The sequence below is a fragment of the Trichoplusia ni genome, chromosome 24, assembly GCF_003590095.1.
Source record: "Trichoplusia ni isolate ovarian cell line Hi5 chromosome 24, tn1, whole genome shotgun sequence".
In the NCBI taxonomy this organism is placed as follows: Eukaryota; Metazoa; Arthropoda; class Insecta; order Lepidoptera; family Noctuidae; genus Trichoplusia; species Trichoplusia ni.
In genome coordinates this window covers 1,052,692-1,074,919 of record NC_039501.1, presented here as the reverse complement: position 1 = coordinate 1,074,919, position 22,228 = coordinate 1,052,692, and the positions used below count along the sequence as shown (strand labels likewise).

The 22,228-nt window shown below is 38.8% G+C and overlaps 1 protein-coding gene across 4 annotated transcripts; it reads right to left on the bottom strand.

Annotated features, from left to right (window-relative positions):
• Positions 1–2,535: 2,535 nt before the first annotated feature.
• LOC113505199 (RNA polymerase-associated protein Rtf1-like) lies at positions 2,536–22,142 on the bottom strand. 4 transcript variants are annotated; one of them, XM_026887793.1, is made up of 20 exons: positions 21,988–22,142; positions 20,322–20,451; positions 19,653–19,865; positions 19,265–19,328; positions 18,835–18,954; positions 17,665–17,752; positions 15,150–17,535; positions 14,296–14,394; positions 13,753–13,943; positions 12,754–12,895; positions 12,140–12,260; positions 11,535–11,640; positions 10,982–11,113; positions 10,618–10,746; positions 10,112–10,224; positions 9,516–9,684; positions 8,935–9,030; positions 8,401–8,496; positions 7,726–7,843; positions 2,536–7,334 (listed from the first exon to the last, which is right to left on the bottom strand). In XM_026887793.1, the coding sequence occupies exons 1-20, from the start codon at positions 22,054–22,056 to the stop codon at positions 7,228–7,230; spliced, it is 4,689 nt and encodes a 1,562-aa protein (XP_026743594.1). In that variant the 5' UTR covers positions 22,057–22,142; the 3' UTR covers positions 2,536–7,227. The 4 variants fall into 4 exon arrangements, with proteins under 4 accessions (XP_026743594.1, XP_026743592.1, XP_026743593.1 ...); XM_026887791.1 differs by having other exon boundaries at positions 15,150–17,752; XM_026887792.1 differs by having other exon boundaries at positions 12,754–12,865; positions 15,150–17,752.
• Positions 22,143–22,228: the final 86 nt, after the last annotated feature.

The following is a 22,228-nucleotide window of genomic DNA, read 5'->3' as shown; positions in this document are numbered from 1 at the left end:
TTACCGTATCTTGGATACTGGGCAAAAGGTATTGGAGGTGACATCTACAGGGATATAATTTAATTTCGAAAATCATAGCAATTATCATTGTCAAAAGTTGCATATTTATAAAGAAAATCAGACATTTTTGATATTTATACAGATGTCAATTTGATTTAGTTATAATGATAAATAATCCTTGCGCGTGCCCCTAGATTCAGGCTAATACAGATACTGTATTCTGTGCGAGGAGGCTTCCTATCTGAACACCACATAAATACTTACAATGCCACTATAAAAAGTGTTTAAAATACCTACCGTTTTATATTTAAATTAATTATTTGGCTTCATATTTTCAAATTCACAATACTATACTGAAAAAAAGTATGGTCATACACGCAAGATTCTATTTATTAAAAAATATACTAGGCTAATCGATTAAATAGGGTCTTGGGTTGCAGGCTCAGAACAAGCGTTCGTGGATTACAAAAATTCTTGTCATTTGAGGGGATTGAACGCGCGACAAGTTGTCTACAATGGATTTGGCTTGGTGACCATTACCACTCGGCTATCCGTACATGCATGCACAGCCTGCGTCTTTATTAGAACTTAATTCTCAAGTAATGGTGGGTGTACCAATTGTCATCTATTTGACTGCACGTGTAGCCAGGTAGTAACGGTAACTATGCCAAATCCGCGGGTTCGATCCCCCGAAGCATATGTGTGATCCACGAATCCTTGTCTTGAGTCTGGATGTCTTTGTATGTTTAATTCTATTGATAGGGAATCTATACACGACACAAGGATTAAATTCCTCAGTGTGGCAGTCGTTTATTTAATAAGCAAAGACTTGCCTTGTTGTCTTTTTTGTCGATGTTAAGAATTTGAAGTTATGAAACGAATGATTTAATTGTAAAAGGGTTCTTTTTAAACACATTGTATACGTATTAGTATTGTAAGTATATATGAAGATATTTTAAATTCAAAATCATTATCATCATCAGCTCATATTCTTCCACTGCTGGACATAGGCTTCGTAATTGCACGCCATCGAGATCTAGCCTTGGCTGCTCGCATCCAAGGCCCCAATTCCGCAATTTACAATAGCCGCTGAATAAATGACAAATGGATTAAATTTGAAATTATTCCTATTCTCTTAAGCATTTTGCCAACACCATAAATGGCAATTCGTTGTATCGAATTTCCAATTTCATCGATTCATCGGATGTTTTAAATAGCAGAATTTGGGCCCAGGACCCCAGTTCCGCTATTTACAAGGGCCGATGAATGAGTGAAAATTGGCTTATTTACACTTTTCTTATTTTTTAAGCATTTTCCCTACAAAAGAATTGGAAATTCGATACCATGAATTGCCACGGCGTGGCTTTTTTCGACAACTTCAATTGTACTATTTTAAAATTTCTATATCCTATTTTCCAACCACCAATTTTCTCGCGACACGAAGCGAATGGGAAGATCGTTAGTCGAACTGAATAGATATGAATAAATATTTATGATTCGCCTTACCAAAGTTAATATTATAATAAAATTAAACACTAACTTCTCAACAGCCATGATTTTCATTCGGAATGCAAATAAGAAATTGTTTTCAGTGACGATTCTTTATTACGTTGGCATCCAGTGCGTACACAAGTAGCTTCAACAAGACTATATAAAATTATCTGACAATAAGCCCACTACCAATTTTCTCAGCAAACGAAACAGAACTGTCGTGATTAGATCATCAATATTGTATTTCAGTGTGATTGTTTGTACACATTCAGTTATTCTTCCCTACGTTCACGCCACACAAGTTTTCAAACCACTCAAGCGATATTTATCATACATTTCCATGAACACACCACATAATTTACCTGAAATACAAAACAATACTAATTGAAATCGCTCAACTCTTTCGGGAGTTATGATGTCTCAGGCAGACGGATAGACAGACATGTTAAACCTATAACACCCCTCTTTATGCGTCGGGGGTTTAAAATATGCAGTGAAACAAAATTACTGACTTTTAAGTTAATAGGTAACTACTTAGCGTCGATATTATTTTTACTGATTCGGTAATATTGTTATTGTGACGTAAGCAGTTTGTATTTTCTTGTATTATAATAATTGTTTAGTTTATATAAGGCGTTAATAAATATTGATGTAATGTAATTCACAAAATTATTTTGTTATTCCTCTTTATTCCATATCTCATTTTTCACACCTCATGTACCAGTCCACTAGTCCTATACTTTTTAAAACAATATTTTTGTAGTTGCTGCAAAGAGATGGGATTTGCTTGAGTCACGTTTTAAAGATTTACGAATCTCGTCCCTTTGAGGATAAAATCGTAGAAACATTCAAATCACTCTTGTAATTTTTTTTAGTTTCGTGACATATTTGAAAACCTGTTAAAGACCTAGGTTTTTGGGTCTCAAAGTCAGGGTTTCCACACTTCATGACCTGGTTGCCACACTTTAAAGACGATAACCTTACTTACACTCAGTACAAGCCAACTTGGTGACGCATCTTGCTACAAAAATTAAACAAAACAAATGCATTATCAAATTTTATTGAAGCTCCATAGCTCTTCGTTTTACAATGAATTAAGTATGACCATTATCAATTTGTTCATAGTCAAATAAATATAGTTATAAAACTAAGATTACAACGATAAAATGATCTTATATCATCAGGAACTGCCCGCCACTCAACAACGAAATAAACAATTACTTCTACAACAAATCGTTAACAAATAAAAAAGTGTTTAAAACAAGAAACTGTTTATTTCGAGTTGCGCAGCCAAATTTAGATTTAATTTTTCATTTCTTACAATAAAGTATTTGATTAAAACAATCTAATTAGTCCGTTAGATTAATTCCAATAAAATATTGGATTATTATTTTTATCATCGCGTAAACAAAAAATTATACGATACAGAAATTTCAAATCTCGTGTGACGTCACTTACCAATATTTTATTTAACTCGTAAGTTACGTTACTATCTGACGGAGTAATTACATTATTTTAACCAAACACCCTGTTATTGTTACTAACACATGCTTGAGTAAGTTTTTAAGAACATGTTTTTGCTTACTAGACTTAGTTTAGCCAACAGTTTAGTCAACAACTGTTACATTCATATAAAATTTGAATGGAACAATGATGGCTATTATACCACTTGCTATTAATGACCTATAGCCCTTTTATACAAGTGACATTTTGAGAAGCGGTTACGATGTTAAAATCACTCAAATGTAACGTGACAATAATGTTCCCATACATTTGAGCGGTATCCATCATGGCGGCGCTTGGAGAAATGTCACTTATTAAGGGGCTTTGTTTAAATCAGTAAAAATCTACTCCTTAACGAATTGAAGGATTTTTATTTACTAAATACATTTTCTTACATTATTGCTTTTGCAATTCGAATATTATAATTAATACTATGTCCCGTTCGAAATTAGACCGCTTGAAATATCATAAAATTGACATAACAGGATATAAATAACTAAGTTTTTTTTTACGATTAAAAAGTTAAAGACATACAATACAAAAAAAAATATTGCAATTTTCAACAGATTATTAACATTAACGTGTAAAAAAATAAGCTAATTATTAATACTAGAATCCCATAGACATATTGCATTAAATTGTATTTCGCAAACTATAATATTTGCTGACAACAACACAGCTTAACAGAATACAATTAAGTAACTATAAATATTAGCTAGATATACATATTTTCGTCTATTAATATTATTTTGAATTCATCACGCGCTAAGTAACGAATAGAAGAATGATTAAACAATAACTAATAAGTATGAAAGCATACATAAGGGCTCCTCCACATCCTTGTATAGTTACCGGCACGGATCTTGACCGCTCGGGGGAACAGTGGGGATCGCTTTGCGCATCGTAAAATAAAACGCCAATCAATTGTGCGTACTCGTCGTCTTGAGGTGCGTGCAACTGCAGCAAAGAACGGATTTCAACCAATCCCTCATGACGGCTATGACGCGACTCGCTGCGGGACAATCATTGCACTTTCATTGCACCCGCGCCTCACTTCATACCGCAGTCTAACGAAGGCTTGACATTACAGAAAAGAATAAAACCTCTTTGAAAGCTAGAGATACGTCGGTGTGAAGGGGTACAATGTATAAAGCTATAAGGTAATAAATCTACAAATCTACAACAAGGTATAGGCTATGAGTTACTTGTCCATTTACTTTCATGGGAATGAAATTTTACATTCATCTAAAGTCTGGACTATACTAGTTAGGGTAACATAGTAAAAAAAAACTAGCTCAACTGTGTGAGTTAGCCATAAGTAAAAGACAGTTGCAATTGTGGAAAAGAGAAAGCACTCTACAAGGGAGAGAGCAATATCTCCCCTCTACAATTATAACAGTCAAATATTATCAGATGGAGTAATAGCAAGCATTGAACAATCAAGTTACATATCTGTTCACAAACCAGATATTTAACATATAAATACATATAACATATTTAAATTATGTGCACATCAAGTAGTATTTTGTCAATTATTTTAAAGTTCGAGCGGCCTAATCAGCAACAGTTATAAATAAATAAGTAATAACAACTACTTATAATATTAGTTAAGGCTAACAGGCGTCCGCCATATTGGAGGTAATTATTTTAACCTATTCCTAGATACGGATTAATAAGCAAATGGAGTGTTTAGTAAGAAACAATATTTGTAAATTTAATCTGTGCCCAGCTGAATGAATTGATATAAATAATAACAATGTAATAATTAAGAATAAAACTAGTCGTTTTTTAACTAATAAATGCTCTAGTATATTAGATATACTAATTTTAAATATTTAATAATCAATAAAAAATGGTTCCAGCGTTAGTTATTTCCTTATAGTTATTCCATTTGCTAATTATTCAGTGTTGCAATATAGAATGTGAAATTGGCAACATTATATCAGTATTTTTTTCAGATATTAATACATAGATAAGACTATACATAATAACACATTACTAATTAAATGATCGTGAACATTTTTACAGAGAATTGCAACATTTTTGTTCATTTTTATGTTTATTTTTATCTTTGTTTAAATTTGCCTCACAACAGTTTTTATACAAAAGAAAATACACTTGAATAATTCGATAATTTCACATTCTATAAAATTAAGGTACTTCCTAAACGCAAATCTTATCTTTTACCCGATTATGATGTCAAAATGTATTTTGATTTCAATTTTATTTAAACAGCTATCCGATATAACATGCAAGTGGCATTATGTAGTCATGCCTCTGCTCACACGTTAGTAAAACTGTATGGACTCAGTAAAGTAAATGCTATGCTTTTCAAATAGATTCATCATTTTTAGGTTATGGTACCCAAAGGGTAGAAATGGAACCCTATTACTGAGGCGACGCTGTCTGTCCCTCCGTCAGTTACATCTCATTATAACAATAAAGTTATTTTCACAGCTAATGTATTTTTGTTGATGCTACAGCAACGCGATCCTCAGTGTTGACTTTATTATGTAATGAAATGATAATAAAATCATTCAAATGTGATATTTAAAACTTTACATGAGATTTGACAAGCTTTTGTAATATAATCGTGCTTGTTCTTTCTCTAAATGGCGAATGCCTTTGCAAACAAGTGGACATTTACAGGCTGTTATTAATATAAATTACGTGAGAGCAGAGGCAATAATATATTTATTTAAGTGAAATCGTTAACTTTGTCAACTGGGTATAAATTAAGAAAAGCGTTATATTTATTTGTCGTATTAAAAAAAAAGTATTATTTTACATTGTTTCACGTTTGGGAGTATTTGTTTAGTACAATGCTAGAGGCTAAGTTGTGTATCACATAGATTTGCTATTTAAAAGAAAATTGAGCAACCTCTTTTTTTGAAGTTGCTTAAAAAGAATAACATTTATTCATTTAGTTTTCAATATACCTATTTTTGTCATGTCTCATGCATTTTTATAAGAAAAATAAATAAAAGGAACATCCCTTAATTGCTCCTTAATTGCTTACTAGATTTGTGCAAGTGTAACGGTTTTAAAGTTTCTATATGTGAACAGTTTATAACTAAATAGATTATAACATTATATTTCTGAATTCCGCCTAGTATTTTCCAAGCAATATCGACATCAGAATAAAGAGTCTATGCTTCAGTAAGCGATAATCAGTGCATATGATAACAACACGATAATTAATCATTTTCAACAAAGAGGGTGGCTAAAATAGTTCTATTAACAAATTCAATAATATATATTTGTTATAACTTCAAGTTATATCACAATGCGTTTATAGGGCAAATTATTTCTACTTATAACTGTCTAGATTTCTATAAGGAAGGTTCATATTGAGAACAGGACTACGGAGGTTGGAGACCGATATTAAAACTTTTTTGCTGACATTAATGAATTCTTTAGAATATCTTTTATTTAGCAATATTAATTATTATTTATATTTATTTAAATGCCTATTGTATAAGAGGCAACGTAAGTCTCCGATAGGTAATGAATTGTTACCAAAGCATATCTGAGTAAGAATTATGAATGCTTAGATTGGCGCTTGGAGATTTAAGTCGCCTTCTTTTACGAAAGGCCTAAAGCAACACTTGACATTGTGCGGTGTCTATATTATACATCGGCAGAACCACAAGACATTACCAATAAGTTTTTTGTGCTGATTCTTTTGTTAACAAACTAAATTACTATTTTTTTTAATATTTTATGTACATTTGTGGTAAATAAGGCGCACTCTAAAGAATGTTTAGCAGAAAATTTTAAAAGTTGCTGTAGGAGTTGCTTTTAATAGTATTAATTATAGCGTGATGGTAGATATATATTCTATAGCCTACCTCAATGAAGGTACTATCTAACACAGACATAACTTTTCAAATCAGCCCTATTTTTTTTCCCAAAATAATTATTATATGAACTATGTTAATCTCGGATAATTAAGCATTCTAATTTTATTGTGAAAGAATTTTCGAAATCAGTCCAGTACTTTTGAGTTTATTTATTACAAACATACATACAAATATTTCCTCTTTATAATATTATGTAGAAGTGTAGATAATTTAGTTTGCCCACGAAAGAATCAGCGTCCAACATCTACAGATACAAAGATAACTTACCATAGACCTGTCAGGATGGCCGTCACCCACACTACAGCACTTACTAACACAAATACTCCTCACACACACACACACACACATACACACAGTCTGTTCACAACACTCATATGAGTCCGTGGCGTTTCTTGTATTCTTCTAAATTCAACGATCGCTTCGGACCCGTTTCTTTTACTTTCGTCGACACTTGTTTTGGTTGGCTTGATACTGATTCTGGAAATAATTAGTTTTATTATATTAATTATTAGTATTGAACACAAAATGTTAAGTAATTGAGAAAAAATGTAATGTTGGGATAGTTAAAAGGGGATAAAAATGTTAAAACACTCAATAATATAAAGTATATAATTGTTTTGTTGCAAACCTAGCTTGGATTTATATAATGATCACAAGAGTCTGGATATCTTTAGCTGCTTATCTTAAATATTTGTGACACCCCCGCGACAAAAGGACGAAAGAAGTTAGAAAAAAAAACGTATATTCAAAACGAGACATGTGTGCAATATAGTATGTATGTGTGTATACAAGACGCACCCAGATTATTTGTCTTTTCATAACTGAATATACATAATATATAAGTACGTTATACATGAGTTATACTCACTAGCTATAGGTAGGTCCAGTTCGATGTTAATTTCGAAGTCGTGTAACGAGTACAGACTGGTGTTGTCGTTCGACGTCGGCTTGTCCCGCTTCGCCTTCTCTACTTCTTGCTGCTGTTGCTGTTGAATAGATAAGTGTCAATCTTCTATATAAATGTAGCCCATAATACACTGCTGTACAATGGACAATCTGCTGATAATTTTAACAATTTCTGAGCACAATTTAAATATTATACTGTATTTCAGCTGCGCTTATTAAAATGGAGCTAATGCGTCTGAATTTTACGCTAATTAAAGGCGCTAGTAGAGTGTAACGATGTCAAAATTTCAAATACCCTAATCTTTGTTTGTTGCGAGTATAGAAAACAGATTTGTACTCACTAGGTTGCAAGTTTGAACCTAATATGTCATATTTATGCGTTTTCTGAACATCTGAGTTTCAAATTATTAAATACAAAAAATGAGCTAATGTGGTGAGTAACCAAAATCAAAATTCTTATACTAATTTATAGCAGAAGATAACCAGTATTGAAACATTTAGAACACACGGGACGGGACTGGTTATTACTTATTTAGTTTAGTATAACATATTTGAGTTCTGCATAATGAGAGGCCTATGCCCAGCTCTGGACTGAGATGAGCTGATGATGTAATGATATGTCATGTAAAATACTCACAAGTCTTTCTTTCTCAACCTTCTCCTGTGCTGCCTTCTCTTCTTCTTCTCTTAATTTAATTATTTCTGCTACTTCTTCTTCAGATCTTACTATCTCCTGAAATGAGATTGTTTTGATTAGTTACTGTAATGTCATCATAACATACTGTTCCTTTGGTGTTTTTCAATAAAATAGAGTTAACTCATAAAATAAATAGATATTTTTTTCTGTAACCAATCCTCATGGACCGACGCCCTCGCGAGAATGGAACCCTCCACGGTGCTACGCGGTTATTTTTCTTCATACACTTTTTTGGTAAACTTCATTAACTCTCTGATTTCAATCTTTTTTTTTTAATATTGCCATATTTTAGAACGAGTAATATAGCCATCTTTATCATTTTAATATGCAGTAAGTGCCGTAAACACTGAATAAATGCAAACCTCAGACAGGACTCAAAGCTATTGTTTGGACATTTTTATTGCTAATTGCGAGTAATTTAGCATATATTTCACGCCTTGCGTTGTTCCTTCAGGAACAGCAGAAATATTTTACCTGAGTCTTGCTTCCTCCAGATTTGAAATTCATGACAGGTTTAGTGCTCCGCCTCGTGAAGGGATCGTCTGTTTTCTTTCCTTTGTTCGCTTTTACCTTTAATATAAAAAGTTTATTTAAATAACAATATATATATGTGTATACCCCAAATTTCAAAGCTTTGCAAAGCTTGTATTTAGTATTAGACTGTAGTATAACAGTCAGGGCGACTAACCACTAGACCAATTGGCCCGTTAAATATCATTTTTGTCATGTGCGTCGCTAACTTACACTTTAAAATTATAGAGATACCTGAAAGTCAGAGCGATATCAGCGGTATTACAACAACGTTTGTTCCATAATGGAACGAACATTTTTGTGATGTCGCTGCCCTAAAACCTAGAACTCACGAAAGCCCATGCTTTATATAGGTTCCATATTATACATGCGAAATGTAGAATATGCAATCGGGTTTAGTACACAGACAGGTAGCTTATAATCTGGATAAACACATACGACTATCTGAGATAGTTTTTATCCCGATTCTATAAAAATATGTCAACAAATAGTCTGTTATACAAAGCCACTATATAATAACTAACCTCTTCCATAATAGCTTTCTCGGCGGTCTCGACGTTAAGTTTCCTGTTCCTGTTGTTGATGTACGATATGCTCTGTATGGACGACGTCCGCGTCTTGTCGAGCTGGCTCGCTCTCTCCTCCAACTCTTGTATCTTGGCGTTTAGTTCCATTACCACTTCGTCGTCGCCTCTGTAGGGCAACAGTTGCATGGTTACTTATTCTTTAAATTGCACCTTTGTTTCATTACACGTTTAGATACATAGAGATAAACTTAAAAACAAACAGCCTTGACAATATTTACACCGATTATTGCATTGAAAAAAAAGGCTTGTCTGTGCCATTGAAAATGATCATCACCTGATCAAAATTTGTTTTCATTTTATTTAATCAAATAATCTCAATTACAGCTATGAACTGAATGTAATAGAGTAGTTAATCATTTTAAGAATTAATATGGGGAAAATAATAAAAGTATATTAACTAATACAATAATATTTAGATGATGAATATTTCATTTATATTCTATGGGAGGCACAACACTTTTTTCGAGTTTGTTTTTTTTTAAGGATCAGTACAAACATGTCTAGTAAATATTTAAGTTACTAAAGCTGTATACCTGAGTTGCGCCACATCCCTCTCCTTCATGAGCTGCGTCTTCTTCATGGCGTAGTTGGTGGGGTGCGACCTGAAGCGATCCTTCTCCGCCACTATCTTCTCTATATCCTCCTCCTGAGAACAATAAACTTTAATTTTAAATATACTTTTTTCTTAAATAGTATATATTTGAAGACTATTACTAGAGATTTATTACCATCCAAAAACGTTCACCCCAAACTTCTGGTTTATGAAAAGCAAGTTTTATAAAAGGCAAATAAATGATTTGAAAAAATACATAAATTCTAGCCATTGTAAAACAAAACGGTGAGAACATTTACTAGTGCAACAGGAACAATCCTATTTTTAAGTTTAAGTCGATTTTAATCCAAGAAACAGCTGAAAAAATACTTCCTTAGACATTAAATCCAGGAAACTGCCGAAACAACACATATAGGGAATGGAAGAAAAGTAGCTAAGCTTTAAGCCTAGCACAAAAAAAACCCTCGAATCAAAACTCAGTCTCACCTTAAACTCATACATAAGCGCTTCTTTAACTTCCTGTATCTTATTCCTAACGAAGTCCATGGTGGGGGGCTTTTTATTCGCGTCTTTGATCGCTTTGTTCCATTTCTGAAATTCACTCTCTGTAAATTCCTGAAAAACAACTTTGAATTAATATAAAATATATAACATTCTCGTGTCACGGTGTACGAAATTTAAACCTCCGAAACGGCTCGACCGATTCTTACGAAATTTAATTTGCATATTGATCTGTCTGAGAATCGGAAATCTATTCTTTATACCCCTAAGACATTTTTTCAGGCATTACGTCTTGTCTTGTACATTTTTTTAATAGAGTTAAATAAATAAAGTATTTAGGATTCCATACCTGATTGCTAACAAACTCCAGTCTGAACACTCTGTCCTGTGTCCCGTGCCTTAGTTTGAGTCCTTTGTTCGTCCGCGTGTTACCTAAGTTATATACCTTCGCTGTTTCATATACGTCTATTATTTCTGCGACCTGTAATACGAAAAGAGGTTTAGAATTTTGTATACTAGACCTACAAAAAATGATAGCATAAACTGGTAAGTGAAAGAATAATTTGCAAAAGGAAAGTTATTTTGCTAAAACTTCAATTTTCGAGAGATATATGGATGTTGCGTTGGGTCTACAAATCAATTTCAAGAGCTGATTTATAAAGAAAAAAGCTTCTTGAAAACAACAACGATCAAACGATTATGTACTTTAAACAAACAAGCTTTAAGTTCATTTTAGAGTGTCATTGACTCCCAAGTCCCAAGGCAGACTGCATAAACAGGCAGAGCATATTCGCCCTTAATAACAGCACAGTTTTACCATAATCCTTATCCTTTACCTTATCTGTTAAATTACACAAGTAGTATCAAATGAAGATAAATAGTTTTTATACTATGTTACTTACCCTATAAACTGGATTTCCATTATTGTTTCCAATGCCGATTCTAACGAAGCACCCGTTGACGACTCGCGCGAAGAAAGGTAAATGAACTAAACGCTCTAGTTTAAACCTGAATAAGAGAATTACACAGTAAATTATTTATTATTAATAATGGCTTCTTGAACATATTTTTTCGGGAAACAACAGTATAATGAGTTTCTGATGGGTAAACGCCATACACATAGTTAACTTGCAAGTACTTTTGTACCCACTGTTGGCGATCTATATCCTACTATATTATAAACGCGAAAGTTTGTATGTAAGGGCGTATGATGTTAGCTCTCTTTGACGTAAAAACCAATAAGGGGATTTAGACGAAACTTGGTAAACATATAGTTTATAACCAGGATTAATACTTGGGAAACACACAGTTTTATCTTGTTTTTTTTGTTCCCGTGGGATCGTTTTCGATTTTTAGAGGGCGGGCCGTTTTTTAAGGGGGGGGCGGGGGAATCCTCATGGACTCCCACTCCCTCGGGGGACAAAATGGGTAGTGTCAGACTCTTACTGACTAAACCTGAACCGCCTGCTAGCAACAGCTAGTAGAATACAGAGTGTTACATCCATACCTGCTAAGTCTAAGTTTGTTGATCTGATCCTTGGAGTCGGCGTACTTGACCTCGACCTCCTCTCGTTTCTTCTGCTCCTCCTCGGCGCCGGATGATGAGGAACTGGACGAGCTGCGGCGACCTGAGGCAAGCGGAACTTTAGGGGGGTTCTTAGTGATGGGTATTGGTGGTAAAGTTATCCCGTGAAAATAAAGAGATAATACCAGGCTACGTATGTCCCACTGCTAAGCACAGGCCTCTTATTGTATAGAGAAGGTTTGAGTTATTATCGCCAGCTTTTGGGTTGGCGATTTCAGGTTCCAATATTTGGTAATCCAGGTTTCCTCACGATGTTTTCGTAACATGCGCTGTAAATTGCAGTCTACGCGGACAGACTCGCGGGCAACAGCTAGTATTCAATGATGCAACGGTTTACTCACGCGTATTTATTGGTATCCCCCGACTACTTTCGGACCCAACCGGAGTCCTTAATCATGAGCTGACGCGGCGGGATCGCGAATCGAATAATAGTAAATACGCGTGAGTAAACCGTTGCATCATTTAATAATGACAGATTCATTATTAAATGGAATATGAAATAATCTCGGAATATGAAAAAACTATTACCAACTTACCTTGCGACTTATTATCGTCCGAATCTGAACCGGAATCGTCAGAATATATGTCTGATGCCTTTAACTTGACGCTTTGCTTGCTGGTACCGCCTATGATCTCAGCGTCCGCGTCCTGTGGACAAGCCCTGACCTTCATCGAGACCTTGGGGTTTATCAAGCGCTACGTTTTTAGATGTACTGGTTTTTGTTGATGGGAGTGATGGTTGTGAACACAGTGTAAGGAAATATGAAATGGTAAAAATGTTGGCTAGACAGGGGTCTGCTGGTATATTATTTTTTTTTGGTGTTTCTGCAGATTTTTTGGTACATCAGTTTTTACTACATTTCAAATTAGAGTTGAAAAATAAAACAAATAAATAGTGTTTTTGAATGCTGTGATGGCTTCTTAAAATCACACCATATACAATTCAATAGATTTCCAGCACCGCAGTTTTAATTAGAAACCAGCGACTTTAGTTTTAATGGTCACTTATCGCGACAGACGCCGCTTCAGTAATGTGTCTGCGTGTGTGAGTATGTGTTTGTGTAAACCTGTGTCTCTCTAAATGAGTGTGTATGTAAATATAATAAATAAATAATGCGGACAACATCACATACATTGTTCTGAACCCAAAGTAAGTTGCTAAAGCACTTGTGTTTTGGAATTCAGATACAACGAAGGTACCACAAACACCCAGACCCGAGAAAATGTAGAAATGTGCATTTTTACATTGACTCGACCGGGGATCGAACCCGGGACCTCAGAGCTAGCGACACCTTGAAACCGGTGCGTGCGCCACTCGACCACGGAGGTCGTCATGTGTGTGTCGGTATGTATGCGTGCGTCTCCCTGCGTTTCTAACAGCGTATGCGTGTGTGCACGTGTGTATCTCCCAGTTTCTCTCCTACCGTGTATACGTGAGTGTATATACGCAGTGTTTTTCAGTAAGCGTGTGTATATCCCAGTTCTCTCGCATATTGTAAGTGTATGTAGGGGTGTGCATGCCACAGTATACTCACATCGTCCTCGTCCTTGTCCTTGTTGGTCTCCTCCTCGAGCCGCCGCTTCTGCCGCGTGAGCTCGACGCGGCTGGCCTTGGCGTCGCGCTGCGCCTTGAGCGCGGCCATCGCGTTCTGTCGCTTGTCGTCCACGTTGCGTTTGCGTTCCGTCTTAGCGCCGAACAGAGGCGATGCTGAACGTTCTGATGGGTCTGTTGGTATAACATGGTGTAATAAGCGGCATATAATAGTAGGACATTATGTGGTTTACATGGAAATGGTAAATTTGATTAATATGGGAAGTTATCACTTCTCGTGGCTAATCGAAAATACGTTAAGCTACGCTTGATACATTCGGTCTGTGGATGGGGGACCACGTATGGAATAACGATTTCTTTGTTGTTTCAGGTAATAATGTCGTATATCATAAATGAAGAAATATAATTCCTAGGAAAAGAAAACGAAAGAAAAAAATCCAGATACCGCGGTCTGGGACACTATGAAAAAGAGACGAGTAAGGCTAAGGTCTTTAACGAGCAGTAGTATTACAGTATAGAAGGTTACCTCTTTCATCTTTAGGATCATCTAATATCTCTCCAGGACTCGGCGGGTCTTCTTTCTGTTTCTCTGGTTCTTTGGGCTCCGGCCGTTCTACTTCGGGCTCTATAAACGAGAGTAACGGTCAATGTTATACAAAACAAAATCTTTAAAGAGAACAGGTTTGTAGATCACTAAGCTCATTGCACTGATACCTTTGCTAATGAGTTAAAGAGGTCACTGACTGAATGTTCAAATTTATCCTTTAGGTTCCATATTGTTTAGGATCCAACATGTTTCGGAGTCTTCTACTAATGCGTCATCAGGTGATGACAATCAAATATTGATTACGTCGCTATAAAACATGAAACCAGTGCAAAGGAAGAATTTGAACTATCGGTCAACGACCCCGGTTGTTTAGTAGGTAAGCGTTTAGATTGGGCTGAGAAATGCAATTATAAGTTTTATTAAATATTCCGTAATAGCAGTAGTAGCAGTACATTTTATACAATATTCTGTTAAATGGAAGAACAGCGTAAAATAGTAAAATGATAAGAGAGGTAGTCGTAGATAGTGATGGGTGTGTAGTAATGCAAAGCAACTCCATGTGCCGGTATGAAATGCGGTTGCCGTCACCCGGCAGTTGGGTTTAGTCAGTAAGAGTTTGACACTACCCGTCCTCTCCCCCAAGAGCGGGTGTCCATGAGGATTCCCCCGCCCTACCAAAAACTCCTAGATGACGATAGAGATAGAGGTATCGGTTGGTCTCGTATGGAGTCCCTCTTCCCCGTATAGCGCGCGGCGGCGGCGGCGGGCCTCGTATAGTGTTCTGTCCCGCCAGCCCTCAGACAGTAGGTATAGTGTACAGTAGTCATGCTCACCGGTGTGGTCGGGCTTGCGCTCCCGCTCCCGCTGGTGTCGCAGCGCGCGGCGGCGGCGGCGGGCCTCGTATAGTGTTCTGTCCCGCCAGCCCTCAGACAGTAGGTATAGTGTACAGTAGTCATGCTCACCGGTGTGGTCGGGCTTGCGCTCCCGCTCCCGCTGGTGTCGCAGCGCGCGGCGGCGGCGGCGGGCCTCGTATAGTGTTCTGTCCCGCCAGCCCTCAGACAGTAGGTATAGTGTACAGTAGTCATGCTCACCGGTGTGGTCGGGCTTGCGCTCCCGCTCCCGCTGGTGTCGCAGCGCGCGGCGGCGGCGGCGGGCCTCGTATAGTGTTCTGTCCCGCCAGCCCTCAGACAGTAGGTATAGTGTACAGTAGTCATGCTCACCGGTGTGGTCGGGCTTGCGCTCCCGCTCCCGCTGGTGTCGCAGCGCGCGGCGGCGGCGGCGGGCCTCGTATAGTGTTCTGTCCCGCCAGCCCTCAGACAGTAGGTATAGTGTACAGTAGTCATGCTCACCGGTGTGGTCGGGCTTGCGCTCCCGCTCCCGCTGGTGTCGCAGCGCGCGGCGGCGGCGGCGGGCCTCGTATAGTGTTCTGTCCCGCCAGCCCTCAGACAGTAGGTATAGTGTACAGTAGTCATGCTCACCGGTGTGGTCGGGCTTGCGCTCCCGCTCCCGCTGGTGTCGCAGCGCGCGGCGGCGGCGGCGGGCCTCGTATAGTGTTCTGTCCCGCCAGCCCTCAGACAGTAGGTATAGTGTACAGTAGTCATGCTCACCGGTGTGGTCGGGCTTGCGCTCCCGCTCCCGCTGGTGTCGCAGCGCGCGGCGGCGGCGGCGGGCCTCGTATAGTGTTCTGTCCCGCCAGCCCTCAGACAGTAGGTATAGTGTACAGTAGTCATGCTCACCGGTGTGGTCGGGCTTGCGCTCCCGCTCCCGCTGGTGTCGCAGCGCGCGGCGGCGGCGGCGGGCCTCGTATAGTGTTCTGTCCCGCCAGCCCTCAGACAGTAGGTATAGTGTACAGTAGTCATGCTCACCGGTGTGGTCGGGCTTGCGCTCCCGCTCCCGCTGGTGTCGCAGCGCGCGGCGGCGGCGGCGGGCCTCGTATAGTGTTCTGTCCCGCCAGCCCTCAGACAGTAGGTATAGTGTACAGTAGTCATGCTCACCGGTGTGGTCGGGCTTGCGCTCCCGCTCCCGCTGGTGTCGCAGCGCGCGGCGGCGGCGGCGGGCCTCGTATAGTGTTCTGTCCCGCCAGCCCTCAGACAGTAGGTATAGTGTACAGTAGTCATGCTCACCGGTGTGGTCGGGCTTGCGCTCCCGCTCCCGCTGGTGTCGCAGCGCGCGGCGGCGGCGGCGGGCCTCGTATAGTGTTCTGTCCCGCCAGCCCTCAGACAGTAGGTATAGTGTACAGTAGTCATGCTCACCGGTGTGGTCGGGCTTGCGCTCCCGCTCCCGCTGGTGTCGCAGCGCGCGGCGGCGGCGGCGGGCCTCGTATAGTGTTCTGTCCCGCCAGCCCTCAGACAGTAGGTATAGTGTACAGTAGTCATGCTCACCGGTGTGGTCGGGCTTGCGCTCCCGCTCCCGCTGGTGTCGCAGCGCGCGGCGGCGGCGGCGGGCCTCGTATAGTGTTCTGTCCCGCCAGCCCTCAGACAGTAGGTATAGTGTACAGTAGTCATGCTCACCGGTGTGGTCGGGCTTGCGCTCCCGCTCCCGCTGGTGTCGCAGCGCGCGGCGGCGGCGGCGGGCCTCGTATAGTGTTCTGTCCCGCCAGCCCTCAGACAGTAGGTATAGTGTACAGTAGTCATGCTCACCGGTGTGGTCGGGCTTGCGCTCCCGCTCCCGCTGGTGTCGCAGCGCGCGGCGGCGGCGGCGGGCCTCGTATAGTGTTCTGTCCCGCCAGCCCTCAGACAGTAGGTATAGTGTACAGTAGTCATGCTCACCGGTGTGGTCGGGCTTGCGCTCCCGCTCCCGCTGGTGTCGCAGCGCGCGGCGGCGGCGGCGGGCCTCGTATAGTGTTCTGTCCCGCCAGCCCTCAGACAGTAGGTATAGTGTACAGTAGTCATGCTCACCGGTGTGGTCGGGCTTGCGCTCCCGCTCCCGCTGGTGTCGCAGCGCGCGGCGGCGGCGGCGGGCCTCGTATAGTGTTCTGTCCCGCCAGCCCTCAGACAGTAGGTATAGTGTACAGTAGTCATGCTCACCGGTGTGGTCGGGCTTGCGCTCCCGCTCCCGCTGGTGTCGCAGCGCGCGGCGGCGGCGGCGGGCCTCGTATAGTGTTCTGTCCCGCCAGCCCTCAGACAGTAGGTATAGTGTACAGTAGTCATGCTCACCGGTGTGGTCGGGCTTGCGCTCCCGCTCCCGCTGGTGTCGCAGCGCGCGGCGGCGGCGGCGGGCCTCGTATAGTGTTCTGTCCCGCCAGCCCTCAGACAGTAGGTATAGTGTACAGTAGTCATGCTCACCGGTGTGGTCGGGCTTGCGCTCCCGCTCCCGCTGGTGTCGCAGCGCGCGGCGGCGGCGGCGGGCCTCGCGGCGCCGCGCCAGTGAGGTCGGCGACACGGAGCGCTCGGCCGCAGAGCGACGCGCTAGCCGGAGCTTGCGCTCGATCTCCCATCTGGGGGAGACAATCATGTCCTGACCAATTGTCGACCATGACGGCTTGTGTCGCAACACATCTGTATAGTGCTCAAGCGTCCCCGGCGGCTGGCGTCATAACACACCACCAGTAGCGCAAGATATATTATACAGGGTGGAAGGGACGTCATACCGATCCCATGGTCCAGAGGTTCTGGATGTGATTCCAGACCCCTCTGCGTTGGAATTTTTCATAGGTACCTTGATGAGTCGATTTATTCTTGTGGCTTGCTAGCGACCGCGCCGCTACTTAAGCTCATGTCTGAATGATGAATTGAACATTTTGACGTCACTTTCGGTTAGATTTGCGAAAGAGCGAAGACCAACGAGTTCCTTTACGAATCCGCAATCAGGAGCAGTTTTTAGTGTTTTATTTACATTTCCTTTTTTCGTACTTAAAAAGGGCTAAATAATGATTTTCGTTATTAGTGAAATACGTAGAAAAGACCGATGAAAAAATCCAATGCACAGGGGGATCAATCCAAGGATCAAGAAAATATTTTTGTGTTCAATAGACCATTCATCGAGGAAGGTTTTAGGCCAGGATAGGCGAACCAATGGCACGCGTGCCATTGATGACACGCGACACAATATTTTGGGCACGCCGCAGAATTAGGTATTTTAAGACGATCAATTTGATAGTATTTATAATTATTATTTTACAAATAATCAGAAAGCCAAAACTATTTGACGCGAATAACCCCAATAAACTTTTTTTTAGAAAAATTGGCACGTTGATGCATAAAGGTTCGCCTACCCTTTATTAGGCTATATAACATCACGATGCAACTAATAGGTGAAGATACAATGGAAAATGTGGCGAAAACGGGGAAAAATATTCTTCTTCGTGGGCTTCCGTTCAAAAATTCCTAACTTTTATCTTCTAACCACGCGGACGAAGTCGGGGGCAACAGCTAGTTACATATATTAACATATTGGCAGTCTTAAAAAATGTCGTGCTCCAGGCGCGAACCCTTATTGTGAACCGAATGTTGGTGACAACTCCGTACCACAAGAATAAAATCCCTTATTGCGAAAATCTAAATAAATATAGAACCTTACCTAGTCTTCATGAGATCTCTCCTCTCAATTCTCTTGAAGATCTCTTGTTCTCTCTCCTTCTCAGACATGGCGGCCAACCGCGCTCTGTCCTCTTCATCACCCATGAGGTTTTCATCATAACTGTGTGTAGGAAAGCATATATACATATATATCAAATAAACTATTTTGTTAAGAAAGTTTTTGTATTAGATATGCTCATATATGATTCTTCTCAGGTAAGTTAGAGAAATGAAAGACTGTGAATCTGCGAGAAAAAGTTAAAATTGATGATAGAACTTAAATGTTAAACTGCAAATTGGTCTTTAAGTACAAAGCCATAGAGCTTTTTGCTCTATGGCTATACAGTAAATCGGACTTGGAAGTCAAGTATTTCGATATACTGAATTCTGAATGTGGAAATTATAAACAGTTACTAGTTATATGTACTCACCCATCATCAAATTCTTCCTCAGAATCAATGGAGTCATTGTCTGAAGAATGTGACGATACTTCACCTAAAAATAAAACATTTATCATACAAATTTGGGAAACATTTTGACTGTCGATAGATAAAGTCTATGTCCGGTGAATGATAATAATTCGATTAATAGAGCTTTAATAAAAACGAATTTTTGCTGTTACTCTCTTATTCAATTAGTTCACGCTTAATACAAAACAAACAAAATTAAAATTGCTCAGTCTGTTCGGGAGCTATGATACAAACAGATAGGCACGTCACGTTGGGCCAATTTACAACTATAAAAACGGCTGGACCGAATTCGATAAAAATTAAAAACGTGGATATTTATTACATAAAGAATTGATAAGTAGCTACATACCTTCTTCTGGTTCACTATATGTATTCTTCTTTCCCGAGCCGGCACTGTCTGTGCTTTTCCTGGGCTCTGGCTTTTTTGGCTCCGGTTTCTTCTGCCGGTTATCATCTGAATGGTCTGATGATGTCTTCCTACTATTTCGAGCCGGTTCTTTCTTTTTAGATGTATCACTTCTGGAGTCACTGCCTGAATCCGAGCCTGATGATGATGATTTTGCTGTAAAGGAAATGAAGGGTGAATTATATGAAACACTTCATGCAGTCAATGAAAGGTTCAAGAATTTCTTCGAACATAAAACGTTATTTTAATGTCTCACTGCATTTTACAATAAAGTAAACCATAATTTAAAGAACATTTATAGAAAATACCTATATCATTTTATATTAAATTATATGAAAAACAAAATCCTCCTCTCTAATACTTTTTGCTGTGCCTGATAAGGTCCATAATTGAGCTATAAACATAATTAATCACCTATGTAACATTATGGTATGCAAAAAAAGACTTGAAATTGAAAAAAGGAACTTCTTTATGCAGTCATTTGTCAATGCCTTTTCTCTCTTTTACTATGTGTATCCAGTTTATCTGGTCATATCATTTAAACCTGTGTAACTGTATTTTTGTTGAATTGGTCCATAGAATAATAATAATAATATATTTATCGTTACTTACAATTATTTTTCTTATTATCATCATCATCCCAGTCAGATTCACTGTCGGAGCCCGATCCTGACTTCTTCGATTTAGAAGGGGGTGGGGATTCACCGGTTTTCTTTTTCTTCTTTGCTAAGTTTAGGAATTGCTGTAAGACAATAATTAGTTGTACACTTGAATGATGGCAGAGAAGTTTACATCAATGTAGTGGTGTAGTGTTGTGAGAATGTTGTGGGTTTAATCCTATCCTTATATTGGGGAACTTATGTGGTCCGCAATAAAGAATATTCTAACTATATAAGATTTAAGATTAATATTAGGATGGCTCCACTATTGTATTGGGTTATACCTGTAAAAATAGTGTAAGTTTTGGTTGAATAAATAAATAAATCTATCTATGTCTTTCAGCAAAAATTGTTGTAGTAAGATTTAAAATTACTTTGTCCAACTGTAATAAATGACTTCCCACTAAAATTTAGACATTCTGAGCAGATCATTATTGTTGGATATTCAAAACCTAATTTTACCTTCCATAAGTATAATATATATAAAACTATCGGTATTATGGCAACAAACCTTGTATTGTTTCTCTTTTACCATCTTTTCAAAGTATAAAGTTATAGAAAATGTTACTTTGTCTTATACTGACCATGTTTAAAAAGGTTTGTATCAGAACAATTGTAATAAAGGCAAATCAAAGCAGTCACCATAAGAAAAGATGAATCCAGATCCAGTATTACGTTTCAAAATTAAAAATGAATTTACTTGAAACTAAAGACTGGCAACTGGCCAATATCTTAGGTAAAAAAATCAATAACAAAAATGTCTGATAGTATTTATTTGATTGTTGGTTTGTTTAATAATAGTATTAAAAAGAATGAGATGAAGAATCTTAATAAAAGATTTTGTAAGAAATCTCCTTCAATTACAAAACTAAAATAAAGCCTAAGTTGTTTTTATTTCTAAAATAATTTAACTACCTAATTAATAATAATCAATAACATGTGTGCAACGGAGATTATTTTTGCCAATGATATGCATAATTTGTTTCTTTACTTTTTTTCAACAACATTGTCTATGTGTGCCACAAAAAATGCACATAGATAATAAGAAAATGTAATTTGGTAAATAAATAAAATATAACCCATACATTCAGTAAAACAACTCTGGTGTGAATTTATACAAAAGTGAAAGTCTAGACTTGAAATTACATAACAAATGGTCATTTCTTATTCTTAGTTTGATTTACATAGCAACAGTAATAGGGTAAACGTGTTTATTACTTTTTCTTCCAAGCCATGCCCTTTCAAACAGTCGCAACTTTAGAGCCACGAGCCATTTTAATTTCATCGAAAATAAACAACAAAACATGCCAAAAATTAAGGCGGGAACGTTGATTTTTATCATTTTACATGACTCACGCTACACAGAAGCCATTTCATAATGTTGTAACGTAAACAACGACAATTTTTACGAAAATGATAAGTCTTTATTTTGGAAAGTTTTTCGGCAGTAGAACATGGAAAACACTTAAGTTTTTATTATATTGCGCAGAAGACTAATTTAGAACGAAGGAACATTGATTTTGGCCTATTTACGCAGTCAAATTAATGAGGAATGCCGTCAAATCGTTACGTACGGACGTGAACTTATAACCTAAGGTTTTTAAAGAAAATTTACTTACAGAGTCTAAATCTGAACACTCGCTACTGGAGTCGGAGTCTATCAGTGGTTTATTCTTCCGTTTAGCCATTTTGCACTAGTATAAAACTGTAAAACGATAATTAAATGCGTCTGCTTGCTTTTTCCTTCTTCTCGAAGTCGTCAATCAACCACAGACTAAAAAGGAAAAAAAGTTTTTCCTCAAGTTTGGCGACAGATCGATACGCTAGACAAAAAGAGAAATACAAAAATAATAGTTGAAA